Here is a 22,649-nt window from a genome sequence, read left to right on the forward strand (position 1 = left end):
TGAGCCATGCTGACCAAGCTATATCATCTCCCCCCTTTTTTTTTTAATAACTAGTTTGCTTTATTCTGTGGTTCACACATGACAGCCCCAAATCCAACATTTAGATTTTTATCTTCTGAATTTGTTTTTTCAGATCTATGTCAACAGAGATAGTTTCTCCCAGTAGCATATGCAATCTGATCCTCATGTGGTGGGGAAACACAGACCCCCAAAGACCAAGGCTCTGCAGCAATGGAACCTGGGTCCTACCCCTTAGACTGCACCCATGTCTCTATCTGCTGGGGCTCTGCGCTGGTCCCATCACCCCGAGGTGTCCTTAGGCCAGGAATGCCAAACAGGTTCCATGTATGTTCCAACACTGAATAAACACTGGAGCCCAGGGGTGAGGGTAGTGAGGCAGGCCGTGTCTGGGTTCTATTACAAAGAACATAATGCTTGACTGGCATTGTCTGCCTGGCAACACCCACTTGACATGCCTGGAAAGGGAAGATTGGGCAAACAGGCTGCATGCCAGCCACCAGCTCAGCTCACAAAGGGGCAAGGCGTTTATTCCATCGTTGCCTTGGGTGGTTCTTCTCCCTGGCCAGGTGGCTGAGGAGGCAGTCTGAAGGCCACAATGCTGCAAGTGGCTCCCTTAGGCTCTAGATGGAACAGCATAAGTCCTAAGCTAGAGGGAGTTTGGAAGGGCAGCCTATGCCTACTAGGGCCTCATGGGGTCTGCGCGTTGCAGCTGCTTCTCCTTTCGCATCAGTTTCATCCAGGCAAAAATAGCTGGCTGGCTGTCAAAACGAGTTAGATGCAACTTGGGTATAAAAACACTTCCATGGCCACTTACAAAGAAATAACCTTAATCTCTGGATAAACTCAATTTCCAGTCCAAACTAAAAAGGTTCATCTTCAATGTGCTACCAAGAAACTGAAATAAAGTAAAAAGTTAATCTTTATTCAAGTTTCAGAATGAGAGCACACTGCTTTGAAAAGCAGGGTGTGTGTTAAAGGATGTTTCTAGAAAATACCAAAGGCACCAAACATAACTCCAACTTGGCCTTCCGTTTCCCCTTGGTGCCACTCCATACTCTGGCGGGGAGGCTACTTCATCCAGCTGACTTTGGGAATGTCCTAGTTTTCTGTGAGTGTATCCAGATGTCTGTTGAAGTCCTCTACTCTCTGCTTGTGGGTTCTGGAGGCTTTTTTCAGGATCCTTTCCATTTGCCGCTTCTGCATCTTCTCGAAGGCCGCCGGGCCAGGGTCTGTTTGTCCAGGCCACACCTCTTCTCCTTTTTGCTCGTTCCCATGTCTTCCAGTTTTGCCTTGTGTCTGTCCTTCTTCTCCATCTTCCTCTTTGTCATGCAGAGCTCCGCGAGGCTTTCAGGTTCAAGGCCCCTTCTGGACCTGCTCGTAGGCCACCATGGTGCCTGGCCGCAGGTCAGAAATAAATCTATATTATCTCAATTGTGCTAGCATTAGCCCCTCTTTAGTGGCAGGTTGCTACCCTCCCAACCATTCACCACAGGACAACCATAATGAGATTCAGAAAAAGAAAATTTGATCCTGTCATAGGCCTCCTTTAAAATTCTTCAAGGGTTTCCCATTGTTCTTGGGGTAAAAACAAACATCCTTCTGGAGTCCAGTAAGGCTTTGCACCTTCTGTTTCCTGGCCACCAGAACTCCAGCAGGCTTTCTTTTTTTAAAGATTTTTAATTGGTTTTTAGAGAGAAACATCAATGGAGAGCAAAACATCGATTGGCTGCCTCCTGCACGTCCCCAACTGGGGATGGAGCCCACAACCTGGGTATGTGCCCTGACTGGGAATAAACTGGCAATCTTTTTGTTTTTGTTTTTTTTTGCATATTTCTTCAGATAAAGCGGGAATGATTGAGGGAGAGAGAAACATCAATGTGAGAGAGACACATCGAGTGGTCGTCACCCACACGACCCCAACCAGGGTCGGGGACAAACTGCAACCGAGGTACGTGCCCTTAGTGGAAACTGAACCAGGGGCTCTCTGGTCCATGGGTTGATGCTCTAACCGCCAAGCCAAACTGGCCAGGGCCAACTGGCAATCTTCTGATGCATGGAGAACTCCCAACTGAGCCACACCGACCAGGGCTGCAGGCCTTTTAAGGGCCTCACGACCTTTACACAGGCTGTTCCCTCTACATTATTCACTCCCACTTACCTTACAGACCACTGCTGAAACTTCACTTCCTCAGACAGACCTTCCTTGACCCCCAGAACAGTTCAGTTACCTGCTACATGTGCTTGTAACTGTCATTTTTCTTCAAACTTTTACTACAGGTGCTATGTAAAGCAAAATACGAAAAAAAATTTTTTCAGTGAATGATGTTTTATTAGTCCTTTCTTTCATTATCTTATTAAGCTCAGTTTCCTACTGAAAAAAGAAAAATTATTTCATCCAATTTATGGAATATAACCTATAGAATATGTATGTAAATGTATTTTACATTTAAAAAATGATTCTTAGTATGAAACTGAGAAAATGACCCTCACCCAGGTCTAGCTGCCTGTTGCTTGGACTCCTGAGACAGGTGCTGATGAGATGAAAAGTGGTTTTTTTCCAGTTGCTGGCAACTCAAGAAGATGGGGGAATTTCTGTCCTCAAAACCCATCTTAAAATCTCAGTGCAGGCAGAGGATTTTACAAAGTGGGGCAGAGAAAGCACAACTAAGAGATTAGGGCGAGTGGCTGAGGACTTGCTGTCTCTCCTGGGAGTAAAGGGAGTGGGAACACGCTGCTTCTCATGAGAAAGGGAAGGGAGATTCATGGGGTGTTGCACAGCTTTCTCAAGCTTCCTCCACTCATTCAGATGCTCTCTGTGTATTTCCTGCTCACAGCTGGCCCCAGCAGCCCCCTCCTCTGAAACAGGCTGCTCTAAGCTATAATAATAATGAAAGCTAGATAAGAAGTGAAAACACAGGAATTTATTGACACATTTTAAGAAAACAGCTGACTAGCCTTGAGAAAATGCAGAGTATACAACCTTTATCACTTAATTGAAATGTGAAATCATGGTTACAAACTATTCATTATAACTGCTCCATGTAGGAATCACAGTAGTTAACATTAAGTACAACTTTATTTTCACATGCATCTTTAGATCAGAGCCTTCATGGCACATTGCCTCTTAATCCCTAAATGTGCAGTTAAAGATGTTTTCAGAAATCACTATGAAACTGATAAGAAAGCTAAAAATTTCTGAAGGCAAATAGCAATGATACCTGGACAGAAAGTTACTTAATTTCTCATCTTCTATAAACAGCTTCACAAATCAGATGGAAATCAGCATAGATGTTAAACATAATAAACTACATTTCCTGTCCATTTCTGAAGTTGATCTTTCTAAAGAAATGATCAAACAGCACATCTCTGAAGATGGCAGCAAGGCCTGATCCTGAATTTCAAGCTCTGGTTCTGGATCAGTTTTCTGGGTTGGAGTAGTCAGGAGTCAATTCCTTCAGCATCTTCATCAGTGAACTTAAATGAGTATGCATTATTATTATCTTCTCTTTCAGCTGGGAAGAGAAATATATACATATCAGAGCATCTTAACTCTGATTCGCTGGTTCTAGAAGTCACTTCAAATTCCAGCTAGTGACTGGAAACTGGCATTTCAACATTTCATAAATATATTTGTTCTGTTTCTGAAAAGTTTATGCTAGGGGCATAAACAAAGAGTACAATAAGATGCTCAGCTATAAAATTTCACATGAAAAAGACCAGTTAAATCAATGTTCTTTCTCATCCATGTTTCTAGCTCTCTCTCCCTCTCCCTTCCTCTCTATCAATAAAGGAAAAAAAACAAACCAGTCATTGCTGAGCTCCACTGCTTCTGTCTCCCTCCTTCGTACCTCTGTCACCAGGTTTAAAGTCCAAGAATTGGGAAGGAGGACAATAAAGTGGGCAAGAGAGACAGAAGCATCAACTAGTTTTCCTCTCTTTTTCTAGTGGCAAGAATATATCTTTTTTCTAACTCTGTTCATAGTAAAAAAAAAATGCCTTTAATATTCTACTAACAGTCTTCAGAGATGTTTGTTGCAATTTAATAATTTTCAAGTTCTTTCACGTTAGAATAGTTAAATCTAGAACCAAACTTAGTGGTGTTACTCAGCATACAGCATGTACTTAGACTAATAAACAAACAAAAATCTTATCTCCATAAATTGCACAGTACACTAAATCTACTTTTTATTATTCAAAATACAAAGTTGATTAGACAATTTTGCTTAAACAGTAATTCTAGGGCCTGTTAACCTTATTGGGGTGCTCTTGGATGTGATGAATCATTTTCCTTTGTCTATATTCCAACATTTTTACTATATGCTGAGGTCTATACCTCTCTGCACTTACCTTTGCTGAGCTTGTTGAGGTTAATGTTTTTCATCAAACCCGAAAAATTTTCAACCACATTTCCTGGATTTTTCTACTTCTTTCTCTCCTCTCTTTTTTGTATTCCCAATACCAAAGCATATTTAGGCGTGCCTGATGTATCCAGCAGGTCTCTTGGACTCAGTTCATCCCCCACCCCCTTCTCTTCAGACTGCATAATGTCATCAATCTATATCTCCAAGTTTTGCTTATTCTTTCTTTGACCAGTTCAAATCTGTTGAGCCCTTCTAATGTATCTTTCATTTCAGTTATTGTATTTTTCAACTCACAGGATTTTTATTTGTATTTTTTTTTGATACATGCCCCTAGCGGGAACCGAACCCAGGACTCTCTGGTCCGCAGGCCAACGCTCCAACCAAGGCTCCAACCGCTGAGCCAAACTGGCCAGGACAGGCTAGGCTATTTTATCGATGCCAGTTTTCCTCAGTGTGCAGCCTCTGGTTGCTCCTCAGATGACAGCCTTGGGCATGGGCTGGTTTTAGCAGGGCTCTTTGTCTCTTTCTCTGATCCCTCTATAGGCAGTCAGCCTCCATTAGAATCACACCCAGCTGTTAGCCTCCACTAACTGCTTGATTGCTCTATTGTTTTTTGACAATGCCCTGGGCCATAAATTGCTCCACAGTCTAATCCAATCAAACCAGACACTTTGTAGGGATAGTCTTTAGTCAAGCCAGTCCTTTTTTGTTTTGTTTTTCCTTTTTTGTTTTGTTTTTTTAATCCTCACCTGAGAATATTTCCTCAAATATCTTCAGATAGAGTGGGAGGGAGGAGGAGAGAGGAAGAGAGAGAGAGAAAGAAAGATCAACTGGCTCCTTCTCATACAACCCCGACCAAGGCCACGGATGAACTGCAATTAAGGTACATGCCCTTGGCTGGAATCGAACCTGTGATGCTTTGGTCCATAGGCTGACGCTCTTACCACTGAGATTACTGGCCAGGGCAAAGCCAGTCCCTTTTTGTTCCAACTCCAGGACTGTTCTTAGCTATTTCCCTGATTTTGTCATAAACTAGTATAAGGTTTAGCTTGTTCTCATGGAACTACCAGCTTCCTTTTAATTGCTTACCACCAAAATCTCCATTGTTTTGGCAGTACCCTTAGACTTGAACATGCCAACACACTGTTTCAAAGGATAGTCAGTTCCTCCCAAACAAGAAAAAGCTAAAGGAGTTCATCACCACCAAACCATTATTATAAGAAATGTAAAAGGGACTTCTTTAAGGGGAAAAAGAAAAATCAATAATAAAATGGCAACTGGCTGGTTAGCTCAGTTGGTTAGAGCGTGGTGTTAATAATAAAATGGCACCTATCAATAATTACTTCAAATGTAAATGGTTAAATGCTCCAATCAAAAGACAGAGTGGCTGAATGGGTAAGAAAACCCACCCTGGCCAATGGCTCAGTTGTTTGGAGTATTGTCCCCTGCACCAACAGATGATGAGTTCCATTCCTGGTCAGGGCACATACCCAGGTTGCAGGTTCAATCACAGGTCCCAGTTCCTAAGGGAGGCAACCGATTGATGTGTCTCTCAAACACTGATATTTCTCTCTCTCGCTCAAATCAATAAAAACATATCCTCGGGTGAAGATTAAAAAATAAATTTAAACAAAAATGGTTGGTCACCACGGCCCATGTGGCATAGTTGTTTCAAGCATCTTCCCGTGCATCAGAAGGTCGCAGGTTCGATTCCCAGTCAGGGCATGTACAGTATCTGGGTTGCAGACTTAAACACCAGTCAGGATGCGTGTGGGAGGCAGCCAATCAATGTGTCTCTCAAACATCAAGGTCTCAATGTCTTTGTCTCTCTCCTTTCCTGACTCAGTAGGGAAAAAAAATCAATTGAAAAAGCTGTTGGGAGTATCCCATCATTTCACCGCTCCCAAGTTCATTGGTACAAATGATCAAGAGTAGTCTAGATTAAAGGAAACACAACAATCATGAAATGTTACCTCTGCGACTTTTTCTGGAAGAGGCATGTAATGAATATCCATCTCAGATGCATTTACGATGGCTTTTGTTTTTAAGATATAGCTAGATAGGAAACAGAGAAAATATTAGAACTATACCAGTTAAGATTATGAATGAACCAAACAAACTTGCGCTCTAAAGCAGTATCTGTCAAGCAAAGACTGCCTTCTTATTGATTTCCATTTCAAGACTCATAATATATTTGGTAGGAAAAACAAATTCTCAATTAACAACTCATCAGAGAGACTCAGTTCCTCATCCCACCCCTTGCCAACCAGGAATATATGAGACAAAATTAACCTAGGAGAAACTAGACATAAACCAGGGACATATGAATAACTGTGATAAGTATAAGCTTCACACTCCACCAGCAAGTCCTATGGCAGTTAGAAGAAAATTAACCACATTATGACAAATAACTGTTGGATGCATGCCCAGAAGCCATTCCTATTCTTTGTTGTTAACAGAACCAAGATTTTGTATATGGTAGAAGTATACCTAGTCCTAGGAGATGAACCATAACTATTCTAAGTCAACTGTGGCACTCTTTTATTTTTTTTTTTCTGTATTGATTTTGAGAGAGGGAGGAAGGAAAAGGGAGAGAGAGATAGAAACATCAATGAGAGAGAACATCAACTGACCACCTCCCGCATGCCCCCCACTGGGGATCGGCCCACAACCTGGGCATGTGCCCTGACCAGAATCAAACCGGTGACCTCTTGGTGCATGGGTTGACACTCAACCACTGAGCCACACTGGCCAGGCAACTATGGCAATCTTATTCCCTATTGTCATATACTTGCTTTCCTAGCTGAGGTGATCATGTGACATAGTTCTGGCCAATAATTTATTATTTTGCTGATAAAAGACCATTCCCTATATTTCCATACTTCCCATACCCTTTTCCTTCGAGGTAGGAATGCTACTACTATGGATATAATGCTTATAGTTGCAGCAGCCACCTTGCATCCAAAAGGAAAAGGCCATGAGAACTAGAGATGATGACCCAGAGCCCTGTCATAGCTGAACTACTAGAAAATTCCAGGAGTGGCCAACTGCCCCTCCCCTTACTTGTTAAAGCCACTGTAGTCAGGTTTTCTATGACTGGCAACCAAATTCATTCTGATTCAAAGGTATAGATTTATTATCTTTCCAAACTTATACTACCTAAACTTTCCTAATTTCTACTTAGCGGGAACCGAACCCGGGTCTCTCTGTACCGCAGGCCGACGCTCCAACCGCTGAGCCAAGCCGGCCAGGGCCCTAATTTCTACTTAATCAGAAAGAATATACTGACCTTTGAGTCCAACTCATTCTAAAGATTAAGAAATTATTTAGAATTCCATAATGCTTTTCAAATTTATATTAAAATTTTGTTACTAAAAGTTTACTTCCCCTAAGTAAAACTCAGTGACAGCTCTGCTGACATAATTACTTACAGCTATTTATAAAAAATAAGAGGTTAGCTCTGGCCAGTTTGCCTCAGCGGTTGGAGCATCAGCCTGTGGACCAATGAGTTGAGGGTTCGATTTTGGTCAAGGGCATGTACCTTGATTGCAGTTTGTCCCTAGCCCTGGCTGGGGTAGTGCAGGAGGCAGCCAGTTGATGTCTCTCTCTCTCTCTCTCTCTCTCTCCCCTCCCTCTCTCTTCCCCTCCCTCCAACTCTGTCTGAAAATAAGTGGAAAAATATCCTCAGGTGAGGGTTAAAAATAAATAAATAAAATAAGAGGTTACTACTAGCACATAATTAGAGATAGTTTTATTCCCTGTTTAAACTTAATTCTAGGACTTCCAGTCAAGATGGCATCGTAGGTAAACGGGTATCGCATCCTCCCACAACCACATCAAAGTTACAACTAAACTACACAACAACCATCATTCAAAACCGCCTGAAATCAAACTGAATGGAAGTCCTACAACTACCAAATTAAAGGAGCAGCCACATCGAGACTGTTAGGAAGGGTGGAGGCGCAACAGGCTGGTCCCACACCCACGTTTGGTGGATAAAAATCAGGAGGCTACCTCAGCTGTGAAGGTCCTCCCTGAGGACTGAGGGGTCCCCGTCCCACACGAGGCACCCAGCTCAGGGTTCCAGTGCCAGAAGTCCCCATAACTTTTGGCTGGAAAAACCAGCAGAAACTGAGGCTGAGGGAGGCTGAGGGAGGCTGAGGCAGCTGGAGCCCCAGGCAGCTCCTCTTAAAGGGCCTGCGCACAGACTCATTCGGACTCGCACCCTCCAGGCTCCAGCATGGAGGAGGCAGCTTGAAAGGCACCAGAGACATATGGGGAAGAACTGAGTTGTTTGGCATTGGAGCGAGGACTGGAGAGGCAGGCGGATTTCTCCTGGACAGACATGCTGTCAGAGGCCTTTGTTCCTTTGGTGAGCCCTTTCCTGGGGCAGCAGACAGCCGCCATATCTGGGATTCCAGCAACCTAGTTCACACTGTTTGCTCCGCCCTGGTGATTCCCTAAGGCCTTGCCCCATCCAACTGTCAGGCCCACCCAAGCTGTTGCCAGTTGCTTTACTATAGGATTGGTCTCTCTTGGATCCTGCTTCAGGTTTTCCCGAATTCTTTCAAACAAGCAGCATCTGGTCTCAACTAGCCCCATATCTCTCATTAATACATAGAAACAAACACAGGGAGGCAGCCAAAATGAGGAGACAAAGAAACAGGTCCCAAATGAAAGAACAGAACAAAACCCCAGGAAAAGAACTAAGCGAAATGGAGATAAGCAACCTAACAGATGCTGAATTCAAAATAATGCTTATAAGGATGCTCAATGAACTTAGTGAGGGTCTCAAGAGTAAAAAAGGAGCAGTCAGAAATGAAGGATGCACAGTCAGAAATGAAGGAGGCATTAACTGAAATAAAGAATAATTTACACAGAGTCAATAGTAGAGTAGGTAAAGCCAAGAAGCAAACCATCGATTTGGAATATAAGGAAGCAAAAAACACCCAATCAGAAAAGCAAAAATAAAAAAAAGTGAGGATAGTGTAAGGAGCCTCTGGGATAACTTCAAGCGTGCCGACATTCGCATCTTGGGGGTGCCAGAAGGAGAAGAGAGAGAACGAAAAATTGAAAATTTATTTGAAACAATAATGGCAGAAAACTTCCCTAATTTGGTGAAGGAAACAAACATACAAGTCCAGGAAGCACAGAGAGTCCCAAACAAGATGAATCCCAAGAGGCCCACACCAAGACACATCATCATCAAAATGCAAAAGGTTCAAGACAAAGAGAGAATCTTAAAAGCAGCAAGAGAAAAGCAGTTAGTTACCTACAAGGGAGTTCCCATAAGGCTGTCAGCTGATTTCTCAAGAGAAACTTTGCAGGCCAGAAGGGAGTGGCAAGAAATATTCAGAGTGATGAAAAGCAAGAACCTACAACTAAGATTACACTATCCTGCAAAGCTGTCATTTAGAATCGATGGCCATATAAATAGTTTCCCAGACAAGGAAAAGCTATAGGAGTTCATCACCACCAAACCAGTATTATATGAAATGTTGAAGGGTCTTCTTGAAGAAAAAGATAAAAAATATGAATATACAAAATGGCAATGAATACATATCTATTGACAATAGAATCTACAAACAAAATGAACAGGCAGAACAGAAGCATTCTCATAGATATAGAGAACATTTTGTTGGTTGCCAGATGGGAGGGGGGATGGGGAAATGGGTGAAAAAGGTAAAGGTATTAAGAAGTACAAATTGGTTGTTAGACTGACAAACCTCAAAGGGAAGGGAGCGTGGGGGGTGGGAAGAGATAAACCAAAGAACTTATATGTATATATGCATAACCAATGTACACAGACAACAGTGTGGGGAAAGCCAGGAGGGGGTAGGGAGTGGGGAAGAGGGCATCAATAGGGGGAAAATGAGGAACATCTGTAATACATTCAACAATAAAGATAAATTAATAAAAAACAATTCTAAATAGAAATTATGTAAGAAGAAAGAAGAAATTTAAGTATGTCTCAAGTATATGTTTCCTTTTGAAAATCTGCATTGAAGAACAAATGATATACCTAATGCAAATTGACCAACCTCATGGTAAAGATGGGCTTTGTTTATGAGTTTATTGCCTAGTCATCCATAACTCAGCTAGAAATACCTATTTAAGCATATTAAATGAGAAAAAGGAAACTATGTTTATGAAAAGAAAATAAGCTTTGGAGTTAAGACATGGATTCAAATCTCAGCTGCTCTACCTCTTTGAGGCCGTTTTTTTATATTACAAAATTAGTGAAGTAAACATAATGTCTGGCACAAACTAGGTCATCAGTGGCAGTTTTTGTTTTTCGGATCAAGAAAAGACATTTTACTGATTTTGAGAGAGAGAGAGAGAAACATCAATTTGTTGTTCCACCTATTTATGCATTCATTGGCTGATTCTTGTATGTGCCCTGACTAGGGATTGACCAACTGAGCTACCCAGCCAGGGCAAGAAAGACTTTGATGGATGTTTCAGTGGCTTGTAATAAAAAAGCTTAACTAATAAGTAAATTTATTAGGAGGATAAAGAATTCAAAGTCATTCATGAGGAGGGTACTTATTCAGACTCTGAGGCCACATGTCATTTTTCATTTTTCTTTGTGTATCTGCTTTGTATCTTTTGCTGCAGACAAGATTTCTCTGTACCTACACGCATAATGTAGAAAACAGCTATCCTAAACTAGAGCTTTCACTTCCCAGCTTTAGCAACAGTCCCACCTGCAAATGACCAATGTCTCTGCGTCCTTATTTCAAATACCTTGGGTAGAAAGCATCACTGGTTGGCTTAGCTTAGGTCAAGTATCCATTCTTGATCCCATCACCTGGGAGTGGTATCACACATTATTTTACAAAAGCTTACTTCCAAAAGTTTCTGTAATTAAAGAATATTTTCTCTATTCCATCATATTATTATTAAGACTGGCATGATTAGAAGACATCTAAAATGACTATGTATGTATTTTTGGGTTGATCTTAGAGAGAGAGAGAGAAAGGGAGGGAGAGAGAGAGAGTGAGAGAAACACTGATGTGAGAAACATTGATCAGTTGTCACCCATAAGCACCCTGCCCGGGGATTAAACCTGCAACCTGGCTATGTGCCCTGAACAGGAATCGCACCCTCCACCTTTTGGTGTACAGGATGACACTCCATTGACTGAGCCACATAGGCCAGGACTTTTTATTTATTTATTGAAACTGATGGTAGAGAGCCCAGCTGATGTGGCTCAGTGGTTGAGTGTTAACCAATCGACCAAGAGATAACGGGTTTGATTCCCAGTTGGAGCACATGCCAGAGTTGTGGGCTCAATCCCCATTAGGGGTGTGCAGGAGGCAGCTAATCAATGTGTCTCTCTCATTGATGCTTCTCTCTCTCTCTCTCCCCCTTCCTGTCTCTCTAAAAATCTATAAAAACATATTTTTAAAAAATTAATAAACACATAAATAAAATTGATAGTAGAGAGAAGAAGAGAGGGACAGAGGGAGTTAAAATGACTATATTTTTATATATATATATTTATTCTCACCCAAGGACATTTTTTGCATTTATCTGCTGATACAGCCAGAGAGAGAGAGGAAGGAAGAGAAAGAGAAACATCGATGTGAAAGAGACACATCAAGTGGCTATATCCACTCAACCCCAACCAGGGTTGGGAACAAACTGCAACCTAGGCATGTGCCCTTAGCGGGAACCGAACCCAGTCCTCTCTGGTCTGTAAGCCAGTGCTCTAACCACTGAACCAAACCAGCCAGGGCAAAATGACTATATTTTGATCCCACTACCATCTGTTTTGTAAGAGACAGTGACTGACTTTAGCGTCTTCTTTGGTATGAACATTCTGCCTTTTTTGAAAGATCTTTTAAAATTTATTTGATAACCCTGGCCGGTTTGGCTCAGCGATTAAAGTGTCAGTCGGTGGACCAATGAGTCGTGGGTTCGATTCTGGTCAAGGGTACATAACTCGGTTGTAATTCATCCCTGGCCCTGGTTGGGTTGTGCAGGAGGCAGCCACTCATTGTGTCCCTTTCACGTCGATGTTTCTCTCTCTCTCTCTGTTCCTCTCTCTCCCTCCCAGTCTACCTGAACAAAAAATGAAAGAGTATCCTCAGGCGAGGATAAAACAAAGAATAGGTAAGTCTGCCTGGGTTGGTTTGGCTCGGCGGTCAGAGGGTAAGACCTCAGACCAAAGAATTGAAGGTTCCATTCCAGTTAAGAGCATGTACCTTGGTTGTGGTTTGGTCCCCGGGCCCTGGTCGGGGTCGTGTGGGAGGCAACCAAACCAAGTGTCTCTTTCACATCGATCTCCCTCTCTCTCTCTCCCCCACTCTATCTGAAGATAAATGGAAAAATATCCTCGAATGAGGATTAAAAAAAAAAAAAAAAGAATAGCTGCCCGGCTGGTGTGGCTCAGTGGTTGAGCATCAACCCATGTATCAAGAGATTGCCAGTTTGATTCCCGGTCAGGGCACATGCCCAGGTTGTGGGCCCAATTCCCAGTGAGGGGCATATAGAAGGAGGCCAATCGATGTTCTTTCTCATCGATGTATCTCTCTCTCACTCCCTCTCCCTTCCTCTCTCTGTAAAAGCAATAAAGAAAAAAGAATTTAAAAAAAGAATAGCTAAGTCACCCTGGCCAGTGTGGCTCAGATGGGTTTTGTCCTGTGTACCAAAGGCTTTCCAGTTGGATTCCCCATGAGGGCATAAGTCTAGGGTTATAGGCTCAATCACCGGTAGGGGGAGTACATGAGGCAGCCGACTGATGCTTGGATCTCACATCAATGTTTCTCTCTCTCTCTCTAAAACTCAAAAAAAATTTTTTTCAAAAAACACACACTATCAATCTCACCCTGGCCAGTTTGGCTTAAAATGTTGACCCTCAGACCAAAGGGTCTTGGCTTAGATTCCCGGTCAAGGGCACATACCTGGGTTGTAGGTTCGATCTCCAGCCCCAGTCTGGGTTGTGTGGGAGGCAACCAATCGATGTGTGTCTCTCACATCGATGTTTCTTTCTCTGTCTCTCCCTCCTTTTTTCCCTCCCATTCTATCTAAAAATCAATGGAAAAATATCCTGAGGTGAGAATTAACCCCCACCGCCAAAAAAGACTAAGTTGACTCACCACACCATTTTATCACTGGAAAGGCAGAAATGACCTTTCAAGGCAGCCAGGGCAGCATGAGTAGAATACAGATGGAAACCAATGGGAATCCCACAGGAACCACAGAATAAAAGGTTGTAGGTGCTGCGGAGAAAAAAAAACAATATGGATAAGAAAGAAAATTTGAGAACAAATACAAAATAACCAGTGTCTGGAAGTATTCCTAAAAACTATACTTTAACAGGAACGTCACATTAAAGAAAGGTTAACTCACATCTTAATATAATTACACCCTAGCACTGGCCGGTTTGGCTCAGCGGTGGAGTACTGACCCATGCACCAAGAGGTCAACAGTTTGAATCCTGGTCAGAGCACATGCCCAAGTTGTGGGCCCAATCCCCAGTGGGGAGCATGCAGGAGGCAGCCAATTGATGTTCTCTCTCATCAATGTTTCTATCTCTCTCTCCCTCTCCCTTCCTCTCTCTTTCTAAAAATCAGTAAGGAAAAAAATATCAATAAATAAAAAATTTTTTTAAAGAAAACAAAAACAAAAACATCCAGTAGCCTGGCCAGTGTGTCTCAGTGGTTAAGCATCGACCCATGCAGCAAGAGGTTGCTGGTTAAATTCCTGGCCAGGGCACATGCCCAAGTTTCAGACTAGATCTCCAGTGGGGGGCGTGCAAGAGACAGTCAATAGATGTTCTCTCTCATGGATGTTTCTATTCCCTGAAATCAATAAAAAAAAAAAATTTTTTTTAATAAAACAAATAAAGAAAAAAAAAAAGTCCTGTAATCACTTAGACTCATATTGTAAAATCTTTCCTGTACCAAGAATCCACACACTACCAGCGGTCCCTAGGCAGACCCACTCAGGGCCAGGTCCCCTACTTGGACTAGAATTAAACCAATGGCTCTCGCTTGCCAACTATAGCTCTTAAGGCTTCTCATGCTCCATAATTACATAAGCCAAGTCCCATGGCTCCCTTATTCCAAAATTACCCAAAAACATGGTTCTTTCCCTCCAGAGTTTTATAAGCCATCTAAATTAGTACTGTTCAATAGAAATATGTGAGCCACATATACAATTTTAAATTCTTAGTCTTGTTAAAAAAAATGTAAAGAAACAGGTGAAATTAGTAATATATTTTATGCTATCCAATATATAAAAATTATAATTTGAGCCCTGGCCGGTTTGACTCAGTGGTTAGAGCGTCAGCTCGCGGACCAATGAGTCGGGGGTTCCATTCCAGTCAAGGGCACATAGCTCAGTTGCGGTTTATCCCCAGCCCCGGTCAGTAGTGCTAGAGGCAGCCAGTCGATGTCTCTCTCTCACATTGATGTTTCTCTCTTTCCCTCTCTCTCCCTCCCTCCCCCTCTAGCCAATGAACCCTAAAACTGAATCAAACTGGTCAGAATGAATTGTCTTGCTGTTAAAGCCAATACTCAAAATTGAGGAGCCTTGTAATACTAAATTCACTGAATACTCTTTTGTTACTTGTAAATCAAAGTACAGGCAAGATGCAAAGTTTACTAGGCAGTATAACAGTAACCCTTATCCTCAATGGAGGATACATTCCAACACCCCCTGTGGGTGCCTGAAACCATGGATCGCACTGAACCCTATATATATTATGTTTATTCCTATATTTTCATACACTTTATGGCTTCTCTTTGACATATCTGAATAGCCAGCATCACTACCCTTGCACTCTGGGGCCATTATTAAGTAATAAAGGTTACTTGAACACAAGCACCGACACCGCAACAGCTGATCTGATAATCAAGCCAGCCAGTAAATAACTACCAATGAGTTGGTATATACAGCACAGATACACTGCACAAAGGGCAGGACATTGTGAGATTTCACCATGCTATTCAGAATGATGCACAATTTAAAACATAGTTTATTTCTGGAACTTATCATTTACTATTTTCAAACTGTGCTTGACTGCGGGTAACTGAAACTGTGGAAAGTGAAACCTAGGATAAGGAGGACAGACTACTGTATTCACTTATATAACATTCAATCCCTCCCCCGCTTCCTGCATTACAGCAGAATTAGTCCTGCCATTGATTATTACAAACCAAGTAAAATGCAAACTTAAAAGACCTAGTTATCTCAAAAGATTGTGGTTTCTAGTAAGTTATCCTCAAGACACACCAAAATATAATTTTTTCCCTTTTCCTCTACTAGATACATATACCTTTCTTAGCTTCACTTGCACAAGCCACTAGGGATATGTGGTCCTCAGAAAGACCTTAAAATCTACACACAAATACAACTTTTCCATTCATCATTATGCATCAAGTTCCTAGAAGGCTGAAACAAGGCGCATATTTTCAATACACTTTATGGATGGAATCAACTTTTCCTCCAGCGCAAGATCGCTTCTTATTATCACTGTCAGGGACTGGAGACCGATCAGGAATCTCAGTACGTACCTGCCTTTGAGTAAACCTTCAATGCCAACTAGGAAGGGAGCTTCCAAAACCACGTTATTTGTAACCCCTATGAAGGAAAAAAAAAAAAGGCGGGTCAGGACGAGTACCTGTTAGGCCTTGAAAGGAAAAAAACTACCAGCTAGCTCCAGACGGGCTCATCATGTCCACAAAAATCAAAAGTTGCCCCCATCCTTGGCAAAAGGTTCATTTCCAGATCTTAATCCCGTTTTCTTCCCCAACCGGCTCTCTGCCACCCCTTCTCCGCCTTCCCCAGACGACACCCGCACTCACTGGAGAAGACAACGGCTCCGAGGGACCGCGAGAGGTCCCACGCGAGGTGCACCGAGTCGGCGAGCACGGCGTGGCAATGCGCGCACTGGAACACGACGCACCTCTCGGGCTGCAGCCAGGACGGCAGCCGCGGGCCGGATGACGGCTCCTCTGTCCCCAGCCCTGCGGGGCCTAGCGGAGAGGACCCCTTCACCACCTGCGTGTCCCACTCCATGGAAGTCGTAAAAGAAGGTTCGTCAGTTGTCTTAGTGCCATGACAAAAGCCACCCTTCCACAGCTTTGTATCACCAGAACGACGCCGCCTTGGCCGAGCAGCCATCTTCCTGCAGCCGCCGCCAGGATTTCGAACACGCACCAGGCTCCGCCCCAAACACGGGTCCTGCGTCTTCATTGGACACCGTGAGCCCGGGGCCCTGCAGCGCACTCATTGCCTGGACACGCCCTTCGGCTCCGCAGCCTTAGTGAGGGGTGTGATAGAACGTGCGTTTGATTAGGGGCATCAGCCTTCCTATTGGTCAATGCCAGAAAACCCCGCCCACAAGACAGTTTTAACCAATGGAAGTGCAGTATTTTTTTATTTAAATTGTCTATAAAGCTTGGCTTGGTCAACGCTCACAGTGGCGCCAGAGTTTTGAACCGCTCGGCGGAGGTTGAAAGGTACTTTGCCTGGTTGCCTGAATTGCAGATCGTGATGACCGTCCCTTCCCTGGAGGAGCTGGACTCCTTCAAGTACAGTGACCTGCAGAACTTGGCCAAGAGTCTGGGCCTTCGGGCTAACTTGAGGGTACGGAGCCGGTGGCGCAGAACGGGAGCGGTTGGGGTAGGCTGAGCGGCCTTAGGGAGAGGCAGTGGAGGTGTGGGGGGTAGATATGGTTCGCGAGTATCTCTTCAACTCTGCCTGACTTTTCTGGGGCTCCCATAGGTCTCGGCTTCAAAAGGGTTTGTTTGCTTTGGTTTTATTGAAAGTATCTGTGATACACTGAGACGTGTTCTTAGAGCTTTTAATTGGTTTAAACAAAATAACCAGTGCCCAGGTGTCTGGGGCTGAATGATAAAGCAGTGTCTTTGGAGATATTTCTGAGCTTTGATGTTTATTTTTATTATCATTTTTAAAAATATTCTTTTTACTTTATTGACTTTAGAGAGAGAGGGAGGGACAGGAAGAGAGAGATAGAAACATTGATGAGAGACAACATCGATTGGCCTCCTCCTGCATGCCCCCCACTGGGGATTTGGCCTACAACCTGGGCATGTGCCCTGACTTGGAATCAACCCGGTGACCTTTTGGTACTTGGGATTGACATTCAGCCACTTAGCCACACCTGCCGGGCTGAGCTTTGATGTTCAGTGGTTCCCCAGTACTTACTTCATAACCAAAATCTAGTCCCTTAGCTTAAATCCCTTAGGCTTTTTCCAATCTGGCTAGAATTTTTTATACAAGACTGCATCCAAACTGGACTGGTCCCTGAACACTTGGTGCCTTTGCTAATTTTGCTCCTTTGGCCCCAGATCTCCTTCTCCCTCTGTCTATATCTGCATGAATAATTTCCAATCATTCCTTTTTTTCTTTGTATTGAATTTATTGGTGTGACATTGATTGATAAAATTATATAGGTTTCAAGTGTACAGTTCTAGAATACATCATTTGTATATTGTATTGTGTGTTCACCACCTCAAATCAAGTCTGCTTCCATCACCATTTATCCTCCCATACCCTCTTCTATCTCCCCTCCCCTTTCCCTCTGGTAATCACCATAATGTTGTCTGTATCTATGAATTTTGTTTTGTTTTTTGCTTAATCCCTTCACCTTTTCACCCAGCCCTCCAATTCCCCTTCTCTCTGTCACAGGAAGCCTGAACTGTCATAACTGACCTGCTGCCCTGTCAGCTCCTCTTCATTTTCTTAGCCACAGGTCCACTACCCCAGTAATCCCAGGAACCCTCTGTGCTTTTAAACAGTTTAATTTCAAGTACTGTATCAAGTACTGCATTTGAAATTTTCCTTAATTATTTATTTATTTATTTATTATTATTTTTTTTTAATCCTCACCCGAGGACATTTTTCCATTTTTTGTTCAGGTAGAGTGGGAGGGAGAGAGAGGAACAGAGAGAGAGAAACATCGATGTGAAGGGACACATCAAGTGGTTGCCACCCGCACAACCGACCAGGGCCGGGGACAAACTGCAACCGAGGTACGTGCCCTTAGCGGGAACCGAACCCGGGTCTCTCAGGACCGCAGGCCGACGCTCTAACCGCTGAGCCAAACCGGCCAGGGCGAAATTTTCCTTAATTAAAATTTTAAAAATTATTTACAGTTGGTACAGCCCAGCAGCTCATGAAATCAATTGCCTTTTTTTTTTTTTTTAATCCTCACCCGAGGACATTTTTTTGATATTTTGTTCAGATACAGTGGGAGGGAGAGAGAGAGAAAGAAACATCGACGTGAAAGGGACACATCAAGTGGTTGCCACCCACACGACCCAACCGGGGCCGGGGACAAACTGCAACTGAGGTACATGCCCTTAGCGGGAACTGAACCCAGGTCTCTCCGGACCGCAGGCCAACTCTCTAACTGCTGAGCCAAACTGGCCAGGGCATCAATTGCATTTCTGTAGTTGTTGTTGTTGTTAACTTATTTATTTTATTTTATTTTTTGTGGTACATGCTTCTAGCAGAAGTCGAACCCAGGACTCTCTGGTTCTCAGGCTGACACTCAACTGCTGAGCCAAACTGGCCAGGGCATTGTTAACTTATTTTTATTGTTGAATGTATTACAGATGTTCTTCCTTTTTCCCCTATTAACCTCCTCCTTCCCGCTCCTGCCCCAGTCCTGCCTTTCCCTACACTGTTGTCTGTGTCCATTGGTTATGCATATATGCATGTAAGTTCTTTGGATTATTTCTTCCCACCCCTTCACTCCCCTTTCCTTTGAGGTTTATCAGTCTAACAACCAATTTTTACTTCTTAATCCCTTCACCTTTTTCACCCATTCCCCCACCCCACTCCCATCTGGCAGCCAACAAAATGTTCTCTAAATCTATGAGAATGTTTCTGTTCTGTTTGTTCCTTTTGTTTGTAGATTCAATTGTTGATAGATATGTATTTATTACCATTTTTGTTTGTTCATATTTTTTTATCTCTTTTTCTTCAAGAAGAGCCTTCAACATTTCATATAATACTGGTTTGGTGGTGATGAACTCCTTTAGCTTTTTCTCGTCTGAGAAACTCTTTATATGTCCATCAATTCTAAATGATAGCTTTGCAGGATAGTGTCTTGGTTATAGGTTCTTGCTTTTCATCACTCTGAATATGTCTTGCCACTCCCTTCTGGCCTGCAAAGTTTCTTTTGAGAAATCAGCTGACAATCTTATGGGAGCTCCTTTGTAGGTAACTAACTGCTTTTCTCTTGCTGCTTTTAAGATTCTCTCTTTGTCCCTGGCCGGTTTGCTCAGCAGTTAGAGCATCGGCCTGTGGTCCAGAGAGACCCGGGTTCAGTTCCCGCTAGGGGCACATACCTCAGTTGCAGTTTTTCCCTGGCCCTGGTTGGGTCCTGCAGGTGGCAGCCACTTGATGTGTCCCTTTCACATCAATGTTTCTCTCTCTCTCTCTCTCTTCCTCTCCCTCCCACTCTATCTGAACAAAAAATGGAAAAAATGTCCTCGAGTGAGGATAAAAAAAAAAAGATTCTCTCTTTGTCTTTAACCTTTTGCATTTTTATTATTATGTGTCTTGGTGTGAGCCTCTTGGGGTTCATCTTGTTTGGGAATCTCTGTGCTTCCTGGACTTGTGTGTCTGTTTCCTTCACCAAGTTAGGGAATTTTTCTGTCATTGTTTCAAATAGGTTTTCAATTTCTTGCTCTCTCTCTTCTCCTCCTGGCACCCCCATGATGTGAATGTTGGTACACTTGAAGTTGTCCCTGAGGCTCCTTACACTATCCTCATTTCTTTGGATTCTTTTTTCTTTTTGCTGTTCTGATTGGGTGTATTTTGCTTCTTTATATTCCAAATTGATGGTTTGTCTCTTGTCTTTACCTACTCTAGTATTGATCTCTGTAAATTATTCTTTCTTTTTTTTTATTTTTTTATCCTCACCTGAGGACATTTTTTGCATTTATCTTCAGATAGAGAGGGAGGGAGAGAGGAGTGAAGAAAGAGAGAGAAACATCGATGTGAGAGAGACACACTGACTGGTTGCCACCTACATAACCCCAATGGGAGCTGGGGACAAACTGCAACCGAGGTACGTGCCCTTAGCGGGAACTGAACCAAGGACTCTTGGGTCTGCTGGCCGATGCTCTAACCACTGAGCCAAACTGACCAGGGCTATAAATTATGCTTTATTTCAGTTAGTGCCTCCTTCATTTCTGACTGGTCCTTTTTTATGCTTTTAAAGCCTTCAGTAAGTTCACTGAAGTTCTAAGTTCTTTGAGCATCCTTATGAGCAGTGTTTTGAACTTATCTTCGTTTAGTTCTTTTCCTGGAGTTTTGTTCTATTCTTTCATTTGGGACATGTTTCTTTGTCGCCTCATTTTGGCTGTCTCCCTGTGTTTGTTTCTATGTATTAGGTAGAGTTGCTATGTCTCCTGGGCTTCCTAGGGTGGCCTGTTGTAGTAGGTGTCCTGTAGGGTCCAGTGGCATAGCCTCACTGGTCACCCAGCTGGGCCCTCGTGGTACACTCCTCGAGTGTGGACTTGACACCCTTCTGTTGTAATTGAGTCTTGATTGCTTGGATTTTCAGCAGGGCTCTGGTACCCACCGAGTCCATTCCTTAAGTGTGTCACTTGTGGACGTGGTTGGGTGGTGGTGCTTCGCAGTGTTCTGAAGCTGTCCACTGGGTGTGCTGGCTCTGCAGCAAGGTCAGCCACTGCCTGTATTATACCCAGGGCCACCAGGCATAAGCTACAAAGCGATCTGCAGATGGCTGCAGCTTGTGCTGGGCTTGGAGGTGCCCAGGAAAAGCCAAGTTGTGAACCAAGGCTGGCTGCTTCTAGTGCCAGGCCTGGGAACACTTATCAAGAGGTATGGGGCTTGCTGAGACCAGATGTTGCTTGTTTGAGAGAATTTAGGAAAATCTGAAGCAGGAATCAAGACAGGCCAATCCTATGGTAAAGCAACTAGTAACAGCTTGGGTGGGCCGGAAGGCTGGGTGGGGCGGGGCCTCAGGGAATCACCAGGGTGGGGCAAACAGTGTGAGCCAAGTTGCTGGAGTCCCAGATATGGCTGCAGGCTGTCTTCCTGCCCTGTGGGGGAAGGGCTCACCAAAGGAACAAAGGCCTCTGGCAGCACATCTCTCCAGCCCTCACCCCAATGCCAAACTCAGTTCTTCCCCATATGTCTCTGGTGCCTTTCGAGCTGCCTTCCCCACACTGGAGCTCAGGGACCAAGTCTGAGTAAGTCTTGAGCAGACCCTTTAAGAGGAGCTGCCTGGGGCTTCAGCGGCCTCAGCCTCCCTCAGCCTTCCTGCTGGTTTTTACAGCCAGAAGTGGTGGTGACTTCTCTTCCTGGCACTGGAACCCTGAGCTGGGCGTTTGGTGTAGGACAGGAACCCCTCACTCCTCAGGAAGGACCTTCACAGCTGAGGTAGCCTCCTGATTTTTATCTGCCACATGTGGGTGTGGGACCAGCCCATCAATGCCTCCACCCCTACTACCAGTCTCAATGTGGCTTATTTAATTTTGTAGTTCTAAGACTTCCATTCATTCGATTTCAGGTGGTTTTGAATGATGGTTGTTCTGTAGTTTAGTTGTAATTTTGATGTGGTTGTTGGAGGATGCAAAACCTCGTTTACCTACGCCACCATCTTGACTGGAAGTCTCAATTACCTTTTTAAATTCCAAGTACATAGCGAAAAATGAATAAATTGCTATAAGAAATTATTAAGATTTAATTATTTTAAAAATGTAACCATGCCCTGGCTGGTTTGGCTCAGCGGTAAGAGCATTGGTCCTCAGACCGGAGAGTCCTGGGTTCGGTTCCTGCTAAGGGCACATACCTTGGTTGCTGTTCGTCCCTGGCCCCAGTTGGGGTTGTGTGGGTGGCAGCCAGTCGCTGTGTCTCTCTCAGGTCAATGTTTCTCTCTCTCTCTTTCTCCCTTTCTCCCTCCTGCTCTATCTGATGATAAATGCAAAAATGTCTTCGGGTGAGGATGAAAAAAGAAAAGTAACGGTAAGATTTAAGTAAATTCCACCATTATGATAACATTCTAAATAAGTGTAGAAGAGAAAATATTAGCGCTTTTTATTGAGATCCTGCTATTAATGGTAAAGCAAAATGAAGAAGTCAGTTACTAAGATTTATTATGTGGCCCTGGTCTTTTTCTTCTCACCCATTCCCTCACTTTCCTTCTAGCCAGCTTATATTATGAAGAAGACTAGCACTGTTTCCACTTTCTTGCAGCTTTCTTCCTTCACCGGGCAAAACTCTAAGCCTGATTGAACTCAGCTATATGCT

At 43.4% G+C, this 22,649-nt stretch overlaps 2 protein-coding genes and 1 pseudogene across 5 annotated transcripts in view; 1 reads left to right on the top strand and 2 right to left on the bottom strand.

Annotated features, from left to right (window-relative positions):
• Window positions 1-1,089: 1,089 nt before the first annotated feature.
• On the bottom strand, window positions 1,090-1,437 carry LOC118619146 (annotated as a pseudogene).
• Window positions 1,438-2,175: 738 nt separating this feature from the next.
• Window positions 2,176-16,524, bottom strand: OIP5 (Opa interacting protein 5). 2 transcript variants are annotated; one of them, XM_036273310.1, is made up of 6 exons: window positions 16,199-16,524; window positions 15,908-15,974; window positions 13,487-13,609; window positions 6,356-6,437; window positions 3,240-3,533; window positions 2,176-2,301 (listed from the first exon to the last, which is right to left on the bottom strand). In XM_036273310.1, the coding sequence occupies exons 1-5, from the start codon at window positions 16,515-16,517 to the stop codon at window positions 3,438-3,440; spliced, it is 687 nt and encodes a 228-aa protein (XP_036129203.1). In that variant the 5' UTR covers window positions 16,518-16,524; the 3' UTR covers window positions 2,176-2,301; window positions 3,240-3,437. The 2 variants fall into 2 exon arrangements, with proteins under 2 accessions (XP_036129203.1, XP_036129212.1); XM_036273319.1 differs by lacking the exon at window positions 3,240-3,533.
• A 350-nt stretch (window positions 16,525-16,874) lies between these two features.
• Window positions 16,875-22,649, top strand: part of NUSAP1 (nucleolar and spindle associated protein 1) — a 37,793-nt gene continuing 32,018 nt past the window's right edge. For all 3 annotated transcript variants that reach the window (XM_036241453.1, XM_036241436.1, XM_036241444.1), the window contains exon 1: window positions 16,875-16,982. In XM_036241453.1, coding sequence (XP_036097346.1) covers window positions 16,890-16,982 — 93 coding nt within the window. In that variant the 5' untranslated portion in view covers window positions 16,875-16,889. The remainder of the gene's footprint in view (window positions 16,983-22,649) is intronic.

This window comes from Molossus molossus, unplaced genomic scaffold (genome assembly GCF_014108415.1).
Source record: "Molossus molossus isolate mMolMol1 unplaced genomic scaffold, mMolMol1.p scaffold_m16_p_1, whole genome shotgun sequence".
Taxonomy (NCBI): domain Eukaryota; kingdom Metazoa; phylum Chordata; class Mammalia; order Chiroptera; family Molossidae; genus Molossus; species Molossus molossus.